Source organism: Micrasema longulum, unplaced genomic scaffold (genome assembly GCF_059751315.1).
Source record: "Micrasema longulum isolate JH-2025_06_02 unplaced genomic scaffold, ASM5975131v1 h1tg002875l, whole genome shotgun sequence".
NCBI lineage: Eukaryota > Metazoa > Arthropoda > Insecta > Trichoptera > Brachycentridae > Micrasema > Micrasema longulum.
This window is the reverse complement of record NW_028279996.1, coordinates 1-18,848: the sequence shown is the minus strand read 5'-3', so window position 1 is coordinate 18,848 and position 18,848 is coordinate 1. Positions and strand designations below refer to the sequence as shown.

General features: G+C 32.9%; 1 protein-coding gene across 1 annotated transcript; it reads right to left on the bottom strand.

Moving 5' to 3' along the window:
* Positions 1-1,148: 1,148 nt before the first annotated feature.
* Positions 1,149-17,831, bottom strand: LOC148271432 (neuronal acetylcholine receptor subunit alpha-7-like). Its single transcript, XM_088241396.1, has 7 exons — positions 17,628-17,831; positions 15,432-15,507; positions 13,262-13,456; positions 8,198-8,394; positions 6,899-7,107; positions 4,519-4,633; positions 1,149-3,776 (listed from the first exon to the last, which is right to left on the bottom strand). The coding sequence occupies exons 1-7, from the start codon at positions 17,829-17,831 to the stop codon at positions 3,624-3,626; spliced, it is 1,149 nt and encodes a 382-aa protein (XP_088097522.1). The 3' UTR covers positions 1,149-3,623.
* Positions 17,832-18,848: the final 1,017 nt, after the last annotated feature.

The window sequence follows — 18,848 nt, the reverse complement described above, 5'->3', positions numbered from 1 at the left end:
TCTGAGCCGTGATTCGTGTAGAATAATTTGGTTGGTTTAATAGCTAGTGGGTAAAAGTAACTCTCTTGTGAAAATGTTAGAAGTTGGTGCAGAGTGCAAAAATATTATTGAATGTTGACTTGTCCCTTTGCAAGTAGTTAATCGTTAGGTGTCATGAGTTTTCATCCCTTCTGAAGAAGATCCGTATTTTCATCCCTTTCCCCCAGTTCGCTTGAAACAGTGGTGCCCGTTATCGATCGTAACACATTTCAGGCATTGCAGTGATGTTTTCAGAAGCACATTTTCAGCACTTCTATTAAAGACTGATTTTAACTTTCTTTACAGATATGTTATTTTACATACAATGTTTTTATTGTTGATAAATGTGTATTAATGAAAGAAGCAATAATTTTTAAATGTGGATCATTTATTTCACTCTAAAGTTCACAATATTTCCATTGGAAAATTCAAAAACCTGTCAATTAAATGACACCTAAAGAAGTACTTGAATAAAATAATCGAATAATTATATTATACTAGTCGGTTGTACATAATATTATTTCAAAACAAATTTCATTGATCGGTATTTTAAAAATGCTCGATAAGAACGAGATGAACATTAAAATAAGTGTGTAGTATTTATTAATTTAAGTAAGACGGAGTACTTATTTTTTTAAAAATCAATCAGTCAAGAATATTAACTATAAACGGATTTATTGAAAGGAGCACTGTTTTTATTTTGATGACTTTAAAAGGTCTGTATTTTTAAATATATAATTTCCAAAACAACTTAACTATGGGATTAATAAAAAACTCTTATTTCATTTTTATTAAAGATGAAAGTAAAACATACCTAAAAACTTTTCCTTATAATTAAGGGATTAGGAAATATTTAGGTAAGTATCTTTTGGACTTAATGTATTGTTTATTTTCTATTTCATCGTTGCTACACAATTATACAAAAATATTTTTGTGTCATATATATTATTAAACTAATTTAATATTAAGTTCGAGACTATCGTTGTTAAATACGATTACATAATATATTTATATTTTTTAATCTGAATTTTTTTTTATGTAATAAAATTTTTCAGTTACCATTTTTGGCTTTTTTGTGCCTACATAAAAAAATGTTTAAGGAACAGTATTTGGGATAGGAATAAAAAGACTTTTGTAAATATTCGCTTTATATATTCAAATAAACAAAGTACAATCCATGGAGACATTGCATCTCGTTTCATCACAACGTTTTTTCTTAAAATATTTTAAGTTGTATTATTATTTACAGTTTAAATTATTTTTTATCAATGGTTGTTTTTATTATTCGTGTAATACTAATTTATTGACGTTTTTATTTTTCAGAACAAATACAAATTGGACACACAATTTAACACACGTTTTTAAATCAATACAAATAATTATTTGAATTATTAACATTGTAGATATTAAATGAAAATTATGAATATATTTTTTCTAATATATAAACTTTGTTATGTTTGTAATCAGATTTATTGAAGTAAATGCTATCAAGTTAGTATTTTAATGCGTTATTTATTGATAATTTAATGACGAATTGATTTAACATTTTTTTCTAATAATTCAATTTATTTTTAGTGTGTGGGATGAATTATTCAAAATAAGTCATTCAACATTCTTATGCAGTTAAAAACTTGGCACTCATTTATTGTTTTTTTATCGTATTATAAAATAAATTATTAAAACAAAAAACGAAATTTAAATTTGAAAGCAACTAATGTGAATTTTGATAAGATACTATTACTCAAAATTATGGGAACAAATTAAAAATATTTGTTGAATCTAGGGGATAAATTTTAAAAATTTTAACCAGCTGTTTTAAACAATTCTATATTGATTTGAAAAACGCCCTTTCGGTACATCATTAGGGTATATTTTAATTAGACAAAACAACATGAATTAAATGCGCAGTCAAAATTTTAGTTTAAGTAAGAAAAACTATGAACATTAAGGAATTTAGAGGATGAATAATAATTACTATGCTAATCGGAGTTCTTCATTTACAAATCTAAGATTTGTAAGTTTTTATTTAAATGTATATGTCAGGAATTGTCAGCAAATACTGTTTTGTAAATATTCATTTGTTAAAATTGACTTTATGATAAACATGTGATTAGCATATACCTAATTTTGTAAAAGTTTTGAACAACACATATGGAAGAGCGAAGTATTCACGTGAAATTTTTCTCACGTAGATATTTGTATAATAAATATTATGTATTACAAAAAACTTTAACAAAAATTATCTTAAAGAAATATAAATAATTTATAAGAAGTACGTATATTTTCCACAACACAGAAGGGTTGTTTTAATTGAGTATTTAACAACATTTAAATTTTTTAATAAACTTTACATATTATTAATTGTTAATAAGTTTAGTAATAAGTAAGTATTGCTGAAAATTTATTCAATTTGCAAACACAAGTATATATATATATATATATATTATACGTAGATTACCCAATAGTCTAAGTAATGTTCTTCGTGAATTAGTCAAGGAAATTCTAGTATTGCATTGTTTTCGGAGTGTGACCACCTAACAACAGCGATCAAGTGTAAAAATATTTTGTACAACATTATATAATATATTGTTTGTCAACTGCGTGACATCATTGCTGAATTATACATGTTTTAACTACCCCGAACGGATGGTATAATGAGAAATATTGTATTATAAACTTTATGGAAACACAACAAACGAACGATACGTCCAGCAGGGCAAGCGGGGAGGACGGAGCAAAGCTCGACGGGGCAACTTCCGGTTCCAGTCGGGTCTTCTGAGGCCCTCCCAGCAGCCCTGGAGGGGCGCGGCGCCGGCGGGACACGAACAAGAGAGGGCACCTCTCCTATCTAGGGCACGTAGAGTGTTCCGCCGCCACCGCGCCCCAGTTTTAATATACAATCTGAGCTCTAAACAAACCGTATTAAACTTAACGGCGGGAGGGCACCGCGGGGTGCAGGGAGGGCGCAACTTCCGGACCATCCCCACCCCCGCGGGCTCCCTGACACTAACCTTCGTCTTAATTCTAAGTTTTATGAATGTATAATATACTCCCTAACGCTACGTCAAAAGTCTCGAGCACGCGTAAATCGTCAAATCGCCCGATGCGAATCTTTCGTTATTCTCTGATTTGGATGAAATTACGCATCGTATTTGTTGGTTCAGATTTGGTCGCAGTTTCATTACAAAATACAAATTAGAGGGTGACAAAATGACCGGACAAATGGGCGATAAATTTGTTTCGTTATCTACTCTCCGATTTGAATAAAACGATTGCGTTCGTCGCCAATCAAATCAAGGGCCGGGCGATTCGAAGGTTCCGCACGCGCTAAAGATAAAGGTTTCCAGGTGATATAATTTATAATATTTGTTTATGTTCTTATAGTTTGCAAATCATAACTTAACAATTAACCGGGTTATCACAGAATCATTATTTTATATGTATGTATGTACATATAACGGCGTCCCTAGCGTCTCTCGTCTGTACGTAGTGACTGTGCAGTGTACATGCATAAGTGTAGGTGTACGGCGCCGGGCTGCGGTGTGACCGCGGTAGTGCGGCCGGCCGCAGCAGGGGAGCCGGGCTGCAGTGCGGGGCCGGCGGCGCTAGGACACCATGATGTGTGGCGCGGACAGGAGCACCGCGAGGGTGGCCCCGATGGTGAACAGGGTAAAGATAATAAGGCACAGTCTGTCCACCACCATAGCGGCGAACTTCCAGTCGCGGGATACGTCCGCGCCCTCGTCTTCCTTCCGCAGCTGTAACGCACAGAATCGGCAGATGTTAATAAACCGTCACTCCGGATTCATTTCAAATTAAGGTTTGGCAAGCATTATATATTGTATCGAGGTCAGATAGTGTTGGACATTCTGAGTTTGAGTCTTAATAAAATTTGTCAAGTTTTTATAAAAAAATTAAGTCCTTGTTACGAAACGTGACAAATCGTATTTATCAAATGATCAAATTATTAGTATTACGGCAGGTTAAAGATAGCTGGATCAACTTCACGGAATCTATGGATTCCAATTTTATTTTTTCTATTTCGACCAAATCAATTCGTATTATTTGTCACACATATCATATTCCTGGATTCTAGAACATTGCAAAAATTGACATTAACATAATTTCCTCAGATTCTACATACATTGCGTAAATCGCAACTGATTTAAGTTTAATACAAATCATAAAACATGAAAAGATGGCCGCTTGGGATATAATTTTTTTTCTTTGGTTCTTTTCCTCACGAATAATTGTGACAACCTAAATGTTTTGAATTGATTGCGTAGTGTCGTCTGGACAACTTATCCACAACCTCCAACATTGGGATTTTTAAAAAGGAAGTGCTTCTTCGATCTGATCAGTCCATTGTATCACTTGGGCGGTCTATCCCTATATTTTCGAACCCCCATCGGCTAGAATCAATCATATCCGTCCAGGAAACTTTTAGGATTTTCCTGATGTGTTCAAAGTTTTAGTATTGATGGTGGCTGTGAGACTGACCTGGTCTGTGATATACCTAAGCTCCTTGAGGATGAGGGCTAGCTCGTAGTCCGCCCCCAAGCACGGAGGCGCGGGGGGGTCAGGCGGGCGAGCCGCCGCATTTTCCTCTCCCGCCCTTCAAAGTAATAAAATACATAACTAATCCAGCTAGTCGTTAAAACAGTAGACATTAACTTTATTTCGATAAATTATAATCAGCTAAGATCATTCCTCAAAGGAGAAAATAAGACGGCGAATTATTCGTTACGTCTGAGTCTTTCTGATACAAGTGCGCCATTCATTTGGCCAAATGGCTACGCCTACAAGAAATGATAAATAATTATAATAATAACACAGTTTTATTCCACTTTTATTTATAATTTGTACCAGTAACCGGGTTTCGTCGTGACCGACATCGTCTGACTGGTGGGAGACTAAACAAATGTGTATGTTATCTACGATTGCAAGAAGGGGTTGATTTTATGTAATTACATGAGAATAAAAGAGGTAAAAATAATTTTAATTTAAAGTAATGACAATTGCAAGTGTAAGTAAAAGTGGAATAAAACTGTAAACATATTTTTATCATTATGATTAAAATGCAGTTCCAACCAGAAAAGTCGGTAGAAAAACTCAATATAGTAAATAATAAACACGTCTCGTAAATGACTTCTACTTTTAGGTACGTACCTATTGAATTGCGTTTGTATTCAACAATAAACATTTTTTGTATGAAAATTACATGAATTAATTGAAATACTGTCCCATTTTTATAATCTGTACGGTTTTTCCATTTTTTATTTATTTATTTGAAAATTTATTTATAAACCCTTAAGGATTATTACATTCATTTTACATAAAATAATATATACATTTTTCATTTTTACTCTGTTGTTCAAAATAATATTTTTTACATCTTTTGAAAAGTTTGTCTGAGTCTTTTGTTTAGTTTTGTCTGGTAGTTTATTGTATAATTTCAGTCCCTGGTTCATAAGTCTTGATTGTCCTTATCTTGATTTTATTTATATTCTAACGGTAGTTGATTGATGTCATTATTTAAAGTCCTGTAGGCGGGAGTTAATAAATGCTATGAAGGCATTTTGCACCGACTCTTCGGAATAGTAATTTTTTTGTGTAAAGTTATACCTAAATTCGAAAAAATTGAAAATCAGTTAAAACAAGGTCCAGTAAGTATGGTAAGTGACGGAGAGTCTCCCGCTTCAGCTCTCTCAAATAATCGTTAAGACTGGTATTTTATTCTAAATTTTAATACTCATACATTATTTTCTTCATTGAATTTATATTTCTTTTCTTCTTTATCCATCTGTTTATTTTATTAGTATAAGCTGTATTTTGTTATTTGAATGACAGGCGTCGTGGCGAAGCTGGTTAGACGACCAACTTTGAATAGAGTTTTACAACTGGCGTGACGGGCTCGATTTTCGCCAGTTGCAAGAAAGAATCTAAGAAATATTTTTTCTCAGTTGGCTTTTTAAGAGGATATTGTGTCATCATTACTGAAAACCATTTTAAAGAAACTTAACTAATAACTGGTCTACCTTACCTTGTAGAGTATTGATTCATTTCGTAAAATTATTTGTATTTAATAAACCTATTTCGTTTATATTATCGCTCCCGTTTTCGCTTCTGAACGGTATGTAACTCTTATTTGTTTAAATTTAATGTTGTGCACACAGTGCTATGTTAATATAAATCTAGACAATATTACGAACAAAAAATAAACCTAACATAGCACCAATTACGTACACAACACAATATATGAAACAACTATCTAACAGTACAACAAGATGTAAGAAGAATTTGTGCTTTGTGTGAATTTACTAGTGATTGTGTTTTTATTGTTGTGAGTATGAAATGTAGTGCGTGGAGTGAGGTGTATGGAGTGATGTGTATAATATGTGGTGTTTATGTAGTGTGTATTCTGGTAGTACCTAGTTTAGTATTCATTGTTTCTGTTTATTTTCAAAGAGGCTAAATGATACTAATATTACAGTAACTTTAAACTTTGAAGTAGGGCACACATAAGCAAATTCCCCTATGTGCTCCAATAATAACAATAATAACATTAGTAATACTAAACATTAAAATCTATAAGACTCAGCTTCCGTTTGTAGCAGAGAGCTGAGTCGTTAAAGATGTCTAAATCGTACATCTTCTCATTTTTAGAAAAGTTACTAACTGCTCTTCCTAAGAGCGAATTTTGAGCTGCTCTGGTGTTGCATTTGCTGTAGCTCAGTAATACAGTATGTCGAGTGCGACGAATAGGAGTATTAAAGTTTATTTCAGACAGCAAATCTTATCTCTCTTATCCTAACTACTCTGAAACAAGCCTGTCCTAGCCAGGGGCAGCGTGTGTGAGTTGTATGACATAGGACCTAACCTGTATAGCGAGCGGTAATAGGGCGCGCGATGGTTGTTTCGGAAGTCGTCGTCTATATCCAGCACGTTGGCCAGCAGCGACTTGGACGAGCGCTCCCGGAGCTCGGCGTCAGGGGTCGGGGGCGGCTTGGGCAGCGCGCCCTCGCTCCCTCCGCCGGGCCTGCTCATACGCAGAATGCACGGCAGCCAATACAGGAACACCACTCGAATCTGAGAACGAAAATCAACTCACCAGTTCAAAGATACAGCAATTTATTCCCGCGTCCAAGTGGAATATAAAAAAAATGTAGTTCGGTGTGCGAAATAGAATCAGAAACACGGACGAGTGTTTTTGACTCACGTACTTTCAGTTAAAAATATTGAAAAAGAAAATCGAGTAAATATTAGTCCGCTTTGTGGTTGGTGATTCCCGGCAAGGTCGATATGAAATACGTATTTAAATATTTCTTTTCGCTGTAATATTCAATAGTTCCTGAATTGGATTCAAATTGTTAGGCTAATAATCTAGCCTTCGCATATCTAATGATTAAGATACGCTGTAATTAAAATACAAATGTAATGTTCTTCGCACTAATGGGTAGAGGATAGAGAGATTATAAAAAAATGACTACCAAAAATTATCAGGATATTATCCGAAGGAATAGACGAAGCACAGAAAATTAGCATATAATAATAATTTCTTTACATTTTATACATAGTTTCGTGCATTTCCTTCGATTATCCATACCGTCGACTTGCCCGGATTCCAGAATCAATCGAAAATCAAGCTTAAAAAAAAGAAACGCTCAACTGGAGTTTTTAGGTGTTTCTTTTTTCAAGGTTTTGCAGCAGGATACTATTGGTGTATTGGTGTAAATAAAGGTAAAATTAAAATTTATTTCAACAGAGTGAAAACATATTTAAGAAGGGAATATGGAAGGCTAGGCATTTACTGGGCTTATGACCACTGTTTAAGTGGCCACTTTACACACTATGTAACAACTCCCTAAGGAGGAAATCCAGCCAGTCTGCTTGCATTTGGACATAATCAAACATTGTTAAAGGTAAAATTCACCGACGTATGATAAGTTGATATTCTTACAAAATGCATATTACAGAACTGTAGAAAAGACGCTGTTCTTAAAGGACTACTTTTATGCTAATTAAAAATCGTTCCAAGTCTATACTACGTGTAATGATTTCTTTAATAACCAAGTCTTTCTATTATGTCTATAAAATATCAACTATCCCTAATATTTGTCTTGAAATTTAAAAAAATGCACACTATTTTATTTTCGATTTATTTTAGCTTGATCCTTACCCAATCGCTCATTTCATGAGTGTCAGCGTTCCTGTGATGGTAGTTGAGAATGAGGATGGTAGACACGACAGAAGAGGCGACCATGAACATAATACAGTTGAAGTACGTCCCCAGTAAGGGTACGGCGTCAGAAGTGGCCGGCATAGTCTCTGCCACCATGTTGAGGAACACGGTGAGAGACAGAAGGATAGTCACACCTGGAAACAGAAACACACATGAATTCACTTCTGACCCGGAGTCCTCGACCCTACCGCGGGACCGCATCATTGTCAACCCTTATCCGCACGCGATGCTGCATAGGGTACTGCGTCGTTTAATAAAATGCAGGTAAGGTTATCAGTCTTACACTTCAGGTGCCAGTCGAAGGAAAATAAAATATTTAAGTCCAATACCACTTTCAAAAATAAATATTCAAAGCCAACCTTCTTAGGAATCAAACCTGGGACCTCGAGCGTGGCGGATTAAACATACAGTTCTATGTAATACGAGCTGAACCCGGCAATGCTTTGCTATTACTAGATTTGAGTTCTTACTTAGTAGATTTTTGTATTTAGTCCAAATTAGATATGTACGTACACATTATTATTTTTGTGTTTCGGTTTAGATAAATTGTGAGGACAGAGAATTTTGATAAAAAGGTGTTCGCACATTGTTTTCCTGGCACTGTCTTGCAGATGCCTCCCCGATACAGTGCGAAAAAGATAATTGCATTTCAGACTTTTTGTTAGAATAGTCAAATCGACGTTTCGCTGTACCCCTTTCCGCACCTCAAAACTAAACCAATTTTGTTTTTTTAGACGGATTATCAGAATAAAATTTTCTGTATCATTATGTTTTGCGTTTTCCAAAAAGAGTTATATTTATATGTCGTGCGCCCAAAGACAGCAGATAAAACTGTGCCTTTTTACGTATTTGAATGGTTCTAATTTCCATAATAAATATTTTTTTTAAATTCGAAGCAATATAGGCCAATAAAGGCCAATGGTAAATATCTATAATGTATAAAAAAGAGCTCTGCGCTGGTTTAGACATGTAGAGCAAATAGACAACGAAAGAACGGCCAAAAATATTTACAATGCGAATGTTCATGGATGCAGAAATAGAGGAAGACCGAGAGAGACATGGCATGATCAAATCCAACAAATACTTGAAGATGGACATGATAAAACTTGGAATAGTCGGCGCGCGTGTATGAAAAGATCTATGAATGTAGAAGAAGTGAGATCTGAATGCAAAGATAAAGTATGTGGCGTTCTATCCTCTCTGCCTACCTTTACGGGAAAGTGGTTTGATAGTTTGTTGTTGATGTTATTGTAAAAAAAATATTTCTCTAGTTCCATAATTCAAGGAGAAAATACGTAAATACGTTTGTATGAAGAAAAGCCGAACCGCGTTTCCTCTTAAGATTTAACCTAATTAAGTATACCTACAAAAATTTACTGAAAAATCTTTAGTAAAAATCGTAAGTAGGTACTTGTTTATGATTGAATTCCAAATCTAAAAGTAATAGATATTTAAATATTGAATTTAAGTAGGTACCCAAGTATTTGTTATTGTTTGAATCGCAAAACATAAAATAATTCATATTTTCAAATAAAGAATTCTTTTAGCATTTGCTGACATTAATTTGTCAAACTCTGCTCAGGGATGCATTTTAGTCAGGAATACGATTTTCAAAAATGTATCGAATGTTAGTTGATATTATTTTAGTATAACATAAAATACAGTAAAAAGAAATAAATAGGTAGAATTTATAAAAAATTCAATGAAATAATCCTACTGGGATCCATAAAAAAAACGAATTTTGCTTGTAAACATTAAAAAACCAGCTTTTTATACACACAAAAATAACCTCCTTCCATTTTTTTGTATCCGTATTCTTGGCAAATGCAACCCTGGCGATGGATAAAAAAACCATTTACGCTCCTAACTTTTTTTGTAATGAATAAATTGAAAATTTTGTGAGCGCTAAACCTTCTCGTGGCAAAGATGTATATTTACCGCACGTAAATCGGTCCGGTAGTTATAGAGTCCATCGAGGACAACCATTCGAACATTGTCTTTTATATATAGATAGAAGATAGATAGAAAGATAGAGGATATATGGATATAAATAGATAGATAGAAGATAGATAATCAGAATCGTAGTCGAAATCCAGTGGAGAAAAGTCCGCTACGAGACCACAACCCGTGTCGATATTCAAACAAGGCGAAACTAGCCACAGAACCGATACCATGTTTTTTGTTCTGATAATGGTTGGTAAATTCGGAATCGATAGACACAAACATAAATAAATATATTTAGTAGTGCATTTTTATTAGTAACGATATGCATTTAATTTCAAATGAAAATTTTCAAAGTTTCCGAACGTATCCTTGTTCCAAAAACATTTGATTTAAAACGAAATGGCCATGCCAACTCATATTATGTAAGTTCTTGCGGGATTTGGACTACGGCTTTCATTATATACCTCACTTCTCCATTATATACTAACTCCGGCAGTATATAGCCTGCAAAGCTGATGCAATTGGCAGTTCGCCAAATAGGTTTCATGGAATATTCTCTTTGGGATGTGGGATTTCCACACACCGAGTGGTAATGACATCCCAACCGAAGCATTCATATTGCATTATTGTCCCGTTTCGAAAGTATCGAGCAATTTTTGCAGTTCTCTAAATGTTTTTTTGTTTTTAAAGCGCCATTAAATTGTATACAAATTTACCAAACAAGATGAAAAACATTTGGGGACAATTCTACATTTTAAATTTTATTTTGGATGTGGGTGCAAACACTGGAATCAAGATTGTAATATTTTTAGGGCATTATATTGATACGCTACAATTGTTTGTTTTATTTTTTTTTTGTATCGTTTTAATGGAAATCAGACAATTTAAGCTGGACTTTTTTGGCAGTTTCAAGTTAAATCAGATAAAAAACAAATGAACAAAATTAAAAAGTAAAAATGATAAAATAAGAAAAAAATAATAAACATTAAATTTTGTTAACACAGTTCAGAATCTGAATCAAAATCTTGCGAAAGATTTGAAACCACGAGAATATAAACAAAAAAAGTCAATTTAGTATGAAAATACTATTTTTGTATTATTTTTATATTTTATATATTTTACAGTACCTACATAGTAACTTTACATAGTGTATCGTTTATATAAGTTTCATATCCATTTTGCATAGATTTTGAACATTAATATTCAGATAAATACTTTTAATGCAATAATAATAAAATATTTAACATATACTTATAAAAAAACTCCTCTTTGTGAAATGAAGTATTTCCGGGGTTTCTCTGTATATTCCTCACTATAATCAAAGATGTAATAAAATTACATTTTGTTATTAACTGTGGAGAATCTATTTTTAACAAATGTTCAAAGAAAAAATGTCATAAATTCATTAATTTCTCAGGTCAATAAAAATTTTAAAGGCCCTTTCTTTACAAAAAATAATTATTAGTGATATACTAGTATTGAATTCGTTTTGCAAAATCTTTGGAGTAGCATTTATGTACGAGTTGGTTTTTAATGTATTTTGATAAAGCATATTTCAATATTATCTAATAAAGAAAATGCTGAGAAGGGTTTTTTAAAAACATTTATTTATTTGTTAATATACTATCAAAGCTACCAAAAAAAAGTATCATATATCAGTGCTGCAATGATTTTTCAAAATTTGTATTTTTTTTCTAAGAAAAATAAATATTAGCGTTCTTATTATAATTTCCCAAATATTTCAATTTTGGTGAAGATGGAAATCAAGTTGTGGTAGAGTGGGGTTCGAAGCTCGGACCTCTGATCCGAGAGTCCGCACCGCAACACTAGCCACGGGACCAAAACCCGATTAATTTTTTAAATTACTCCGTGTGTGAAGTCACAAGTTCTATTTGGTGAGTTCTGCTGATTGGTAAATTGGCTTCCCGCAAACTGGAAATTTATCACAACACTATATAATTGGTTGATTTGGAAGAATTAGTGACGTCGCGTCGTTCAAAGTAGTTCGTTTTTAGTAGAATCTCTTTCATTATTTTTTGTATACATTCTCAAGAATCTTTGCCATTCAATTAAATGCGGGTAAGAAAACATTTTTTTGTCCAATTTCCCGTAGCACTGAACATTCTCATTCATTGCACACGGTGAGGATTGATTTAAGTGCAAGAGTAATATAATTCCCGTGAGATCACAATAGTTCAATGTGATTTTTTGCATGGATGTTCCGTGCTGTAATTCATTACTGTACTCGAGTTTCTGTCAGATTAAAAAAAATAACAAAGATGAGGAAATATTATACTATACATATATATTTTATTCGACAATTCAGGGGTGTTAAAAGATTCTAAAAATACTTTCCATAAAATGGAAAATTGCTTTTAATGTAAAATTTTCCATTTCAGAGTAGGATAAAAGAATTAACAATACCTAACGTTCAGCATTGTTGCGAAATACATTGTGCTATAATTTATTACAGTACTCTTGCGTAGAGTGAATGCATTGAAACATTTTAAACGTAAAAAGCGTAAAAATATTTTTTCCCTAACTTTTTTTACATATATGGAAAATGGAAAAGGTTTAGTGTTTTTGTATGATTTCTTCCAGTAAAAGACGTTATGCATTAATTTATCTCTCTGTGCCTCAAGGATGACGAAGGCGATGGATGAACTGCATCAGTGTAGATATGACAATGTTGGAAGTGAGGAACTGGAGAGGAAGGGCAGCAGACCGGCAAAGGTGGAAGAGACTCCTAGATTCAGCCAAGGCCCACCCAGGGATGTCGAGCTTATGATGATGATGACAAACGTTGTTTGCTTATATGGGGCGAATTGCTATCTTATTAATTTAATCCCCGTAAACTAAAACTCTTAGAACGGACATTCAAATAAATTATCAATACGAAAAAGTTAAGATTTCAATGAAATATTTTAAAAGATGTGATGACCCTTTTTACTTATTACCCGACATATGTAACATGAGCCATGTGGCGAGGGACACATAATAACACCTGGTATAGGACATGGATAAGTTAGTAAGTGAGTTTTCAAATGAAGAGCTTACCTAGAGAAAGTTTCTCCCCAGAGTCAGGTGGTAGAGTGAAGCCCAGAAGGGCCATGGAAGCAATGAGCACACAGGGAACAATTAGATTGAAGAAATAATAGAGAGTCTTGCGCCTGATGACAATAGCGAAGGTGATGTCGATGTAGGGCTCTGGACAGCAGTTGTAGTAGATCTCATTCCTCTTGCCTGGCACACCTATAAAAATCACCACATTTTTTATTGATTGAATCAGAATTCACTTCGTAATTATCAATTTTTGAAAATTAATATACTGTTTTCTGTGTGATAGATATGAAAAATAAGAAACTGCAGCTAAAAGATCGAGTATTAAAAATGACTCTGAGTTAATATTTCATTCCTCACATGAATTACATAGATAAAATGGTTAATTTTGGCACAAAAGCGGGGTCATAAAGATGAAAATAAATACTCGTTTTATAGGTCACACTTAAAAACGATTATTTTATATGCTATATTAATTATTATGTATAGTTTTTACGGCGTTGAAACTTGGACTCTCACCCAAAACACTTCGAAAAAGATCGAAGCCTTTGAAATATGGTGCTACAGGAGGATATTAAAAATCTCCTGGGTGGATAGAGTTCGAAACGATGATGTTCTCCGACGGATGGAAAAAGATAAAGAGGTACTGAAGACCACACAGAAAATAAAATTTAAGTACTTTGGGCATGTGATGAGAGGCGAAAAATATAAAATTTTACAAGTCATTCTACGGGAAGGATTGAAGGAAGACGCAGTGCAGGTAGAAGGCGCATCTCTTGGCTTAAGAACGTGCGTGACTGGTTCCATTGCAGCACTCAGTCCTTGTTCAGGGCAGCTGTCAATAAAGTAAGAATTGCAACGATGATTTTCAACCTCCATCGGGGAGAGGAACCATAAGAAGAAGAAGATATCATATGCAAAGATATGCTCGTACAGCTTATAATGACATAACCATGAACGACCCATACCTGTGAACTTGGCTTGAAAATCAGTTTTGAGTCGGAGCATTTGTAATGCATTCATATTTATTTACTAATACATATACATTTATACCTACATATTCATATTATATTCATATATTTGATTATGCATCTCCATATTACTTTCACCAGATATTCCATATTGAAACAAATATTTTTTTAACAGCAGATATGATGAATGTGAGTGTTATAAAACTTGTCAATGCGATGGGAGGGATAGTTACGGAATTTAAAAAAAAATTGTATTTAACATTTCTACATTTCAATAAAGCCTTACAACTCAAAATAATGATGAGCGAACAAGAAGACATTGTCAAAGTAAATAAAAAGACAATCTATATTAAATTTATAGCTTTTGATATACCTGAGATGCGCCTTATGTACGCTGAAATTGTTCTGTTGGAATATTTTTCTCTTTAAGGCAATCGGGGTAAAAGGATCAATGATTGTTTTTTTTATTTTTTTAAGTATGATTTTCCAAAGAATAAATAAAGCATAATACAACTTTCATGAAAGAAAACCTGCCTGTAGCATATTACCATAGAAAAATAACAATAAAATAACTTATAATTGCGAAAAATATATCATTTTACAACTCATTTTACAGGGAAGGATTGAAGGAAGACGCAGTGCAGGTAGAAGGCGAATCTTTTGGCTAAATAACATGCGTGACTGGTTCCATTGCAGCACTCAGTTCTTGTTCAGGGCAGTTGCTAACAAAGTGAGAATTTGTACGACGATATCCAACCTCCATCGGGGAGAAAAACGAGAGGATAAGAAGAAGAAGAAGATAGAATTAAAAAATCCCTATTCAATGTAATGAATTCTGTCGATTTGCGGTGTTATGTAGAGTCGTGCAGACTGAAGTTGCAGCGAACTACGCGTCGCGAACCAAAGTAGGATTCAGGCCCGGCAACTTTACGGCTGTTGGTGTTGCTCGCCATAGTATAATTTTTTTATTAATCTTATTTTTTTTATTCAGGTTTTTAGGTTATTTTTGGGTAATCATTAATAAAGATATCGAGTTTCGTTTCAGAAAAAGTTTCAATTAAACCAAAAAGCTCGACCATTACGTGTTATTTTAGAAACCATTTTATGTAGGAATTATGCAGCTTTTGAATACTGCTTATTTTTATCTTATGAACTGAAAATAAATTTAATATAATTAATTAATCTGAATACTTTACCAATTAGCTCCCATTCCCCATTGGTAACAAAGCTGCTAATATCTCCTCCACCTTCGTCTTGAAGTTGTAAGTCCAACTAAACAAATACGTTTCAATTGAAATAATGAAGGCTTATATTAAACACTATATAAATGTACTATTAAGGGGGAACCTCAAGCTTACCTTCCACCCGCACCTATTATAAAGTCTTGGGGGACTCTCTGTCAGTTGCCCATAGAGGAAAGTTATTATGAATATTCCTAATTAATACATGCAGATTAAGGAGGGGGGAGGAGGATGCATGACAGAGGCCAATACGTCGTCCCCGCCCCTCAAGATCCCCTCTATGCCTCTGTTTTATTCTCAATAAAAAAATATTTATTTCTACAAACAAACGTATATTTAACCTTACGCATAAAAAACAAAGTAACGCAGCAAACATAACTAACACAACAAACATAATTAAAAACACGGATATTTACTATGAGAGAATAACTATGCCTCTAAAAAGTCATTAAAAAAACTTATGTCGATTTCACAAACAGTTTTTGAAAAGATCTTTTAATTAAATTAAATAATTTTTTAACGGGCGTATCCAATTTGTACAAATTTTATAACATGGTTAAGAGAAGATATAGTAGAACATAGTAGAATAATAAAGATTTGTGATAAAACAGTGAAACATCGTTAGAAAAGTAATAAAATATAATATACATATTAAGTTCGTAAATCTGACATACATATTATGATGGACACATAGGTACATTTCGTGTGAGATGATGATTTATTATTTGCATAGGTAGAACATATGAATTACATACTTATTATCTACATATTTTGTATCTAAATATGTACATATAATGTGGCAATGTTCTGTCACAAAATTATTTAAGGGGTTAAACGAAATAAAAAATAAAATTATATTAATGTCATTTACTATATGAAATTATAAACAAAAAAAGATACGAAAAATTACCAATAAGAAGAAAAACAGTCACAAAATTAACTGTCCGTATAAGGGTTTAAAGTTATACATACAATGAGTTAGGTCCCTGAAGAAGCGAAAGAAATAAAAAGCCTTAAAATATCAAAAATCAATTTAAAAAAAATGGTGATAATAAAAAACTCTTTAGTGATTTAGTCGGCCTTGTGGTGTAGAGGTCAGCGCATTTGCCTACCTTGCAAGAGGTCTCGGGTTCGATTCCCGACATGGTTGACACGAAATATTTATTTAAAAATGTATTTTTTACACTAGAATATTTCACCGTCTCTGGACTGAAGACTGATCATCTTACCTTCATGCAACACAAAATGATCAAGGTACGCTGCGATTTGTATACCAGTGCAGTGCCCTATGCACCATTAATTGCGGAAAGGAAATGATGATGATAAATTTGATATTAAAAATGATGTGGTTAAATGTTTATATTCATTGAGATGTTATAAACTAACTAATTAAATAATATATAATCTAAAATGAACCTTTGAAAATGGTGTTAATGACGAGATTTTCTAAAGTGGGAGAGATTTGAATGAGAAGCTCTTAGATTTAATGTTTTGATTTTATTTCAGTGATTTTACTCGATTGATTTTATTTTATTTAGTTTTTGTGAATTTTTTATTTATTTTTACACGGAATTCCGTGTATCATAAAAAATGTATCAAATAAGTAATCAGAATTCTGATTACTTATTTGATACATTTTTTACAATAAAATCATAAATTACCGTTTTTTCTTCTAACATTGAACCAACATTATGTTGATTTAAGTATAAATATTAAAACAGAGATGAAGAACAGTTTTGAGAGGGGAGTATCGATGCTCTAGATCTAGAAGACAAATTACGGAATTGCTAATTTTTCTGGAGAACAGGGTAAAGTTAGACAAGTTACATTTTTGGCTTTGTTTTCATGTCACTTACTATGAATATGCAACAAAGGTTTGGGAAGAAATGAAAAATTAGTGTTCTTGTGGGTGCAAATGGTACGTGCTCATTTAATACATTTAAAGTCAAAATGTCCAAACTCAATATTTTTGTACTTAGCACGTTTGTCTTCTAGACCATCGACATAGAACTTTCAATAATAAAAAGCGTATTATAGTTATTACTAAAATTAAAATGCAGTTTCACCAAGAAACGTTTGTAGAGAAACCCAATCTTTTGAATAAATTTAAGGTGAATTGATTTTGATAATATCTTAGCAAAATAGATTAACCTGAAATCCATCGTAGGTCCAGCTGCCAAATTTCATTTCGCAGCGTTGGTCGTCAAAAGGGAACCAGGTGATATCAATTTTACAGGTGCTCTTGAAGATACCCGGAGGAACGTACAGACAGGAGCCGTTGTTTCGGACTACCACGTTGGTTGGGTAGGTCCCGTCAAAACCCTCATCAGCACTGAAAGGTAAAAGGTGATACATAAATCCGGGTAACTAACCGAGGGTGAGCGAGGGGTTACGCACTTGTCCATCATACTGACAATCTGTCTTATAGATACAGACTGGAGTACTAAATTCAATTAAAACTGATTTCATTATAGATATGAAATAAGTAAACGAAACTCCAAACAGTCTGACGATATTTACTATTTACTAAGGGATAGTTGTAAGTCCATAAAAGTTAGGTTAGAATAATTGCGTGTTGGTCAAGGTGGGATAAATGAGTTGTTTTATCTTTCCGAGTATGACAAAAATTCAACAATTATTTGACTCAACCATAAATAATGTGTTTTGTCAATGAATTCATTAATGTGAAAAAATGTCGTAACAAAAACATAAGAAATATGCTAACACACAAGAAATTACACAAGCCTTACACGTTTGTGCTCATAATAAAAAAAAAAGTTTTAAAAAAATAAAGATCGTAATCTGGAATGAGTTTTTTTTTTAATTGATTGTTTTTTTAATGAAAAATATTATTTGATTTCTTGTAATTTACTTAAATATTTAAATTTTCAATTTCCTAAAAGTCATAAATAAATTGTGTTTGAAAAATGGAAATAGAGTAGTGGCAGACAACACTATTACGGGTCCACATCACGGTTCATACTTCATCAGTTGTGTCTAACATACAAAGTAATAATCACATTAAAAACCGTTTAAGAAATCAGTCTACTAAAAATAAAATGATAAATGGTTCTCATCCTGTTTTTATGCCTTTTTTAAAAAAAAAGTCAATTAAATTAATGAATAAATTGTTGACATGTAAAAAATTCAAAAAGTTAAACTAAAGATTTTTATTAGTCTCTTAGTACTAAATCTTCTGTTTTTGTACGTTAGAATCGTATTATAAAATCTTTAGTGTTACGTTTTTTTTAATGTAAAGAATTTTAAAATAGGCTGAATTGAATATCGCAGAAACGGAAATAGTTACAAATAAAATTTTACGGCACCTTTGGGAGCCCCAAAAGAAATATGAGCGCCTAGTGTATTAGAATA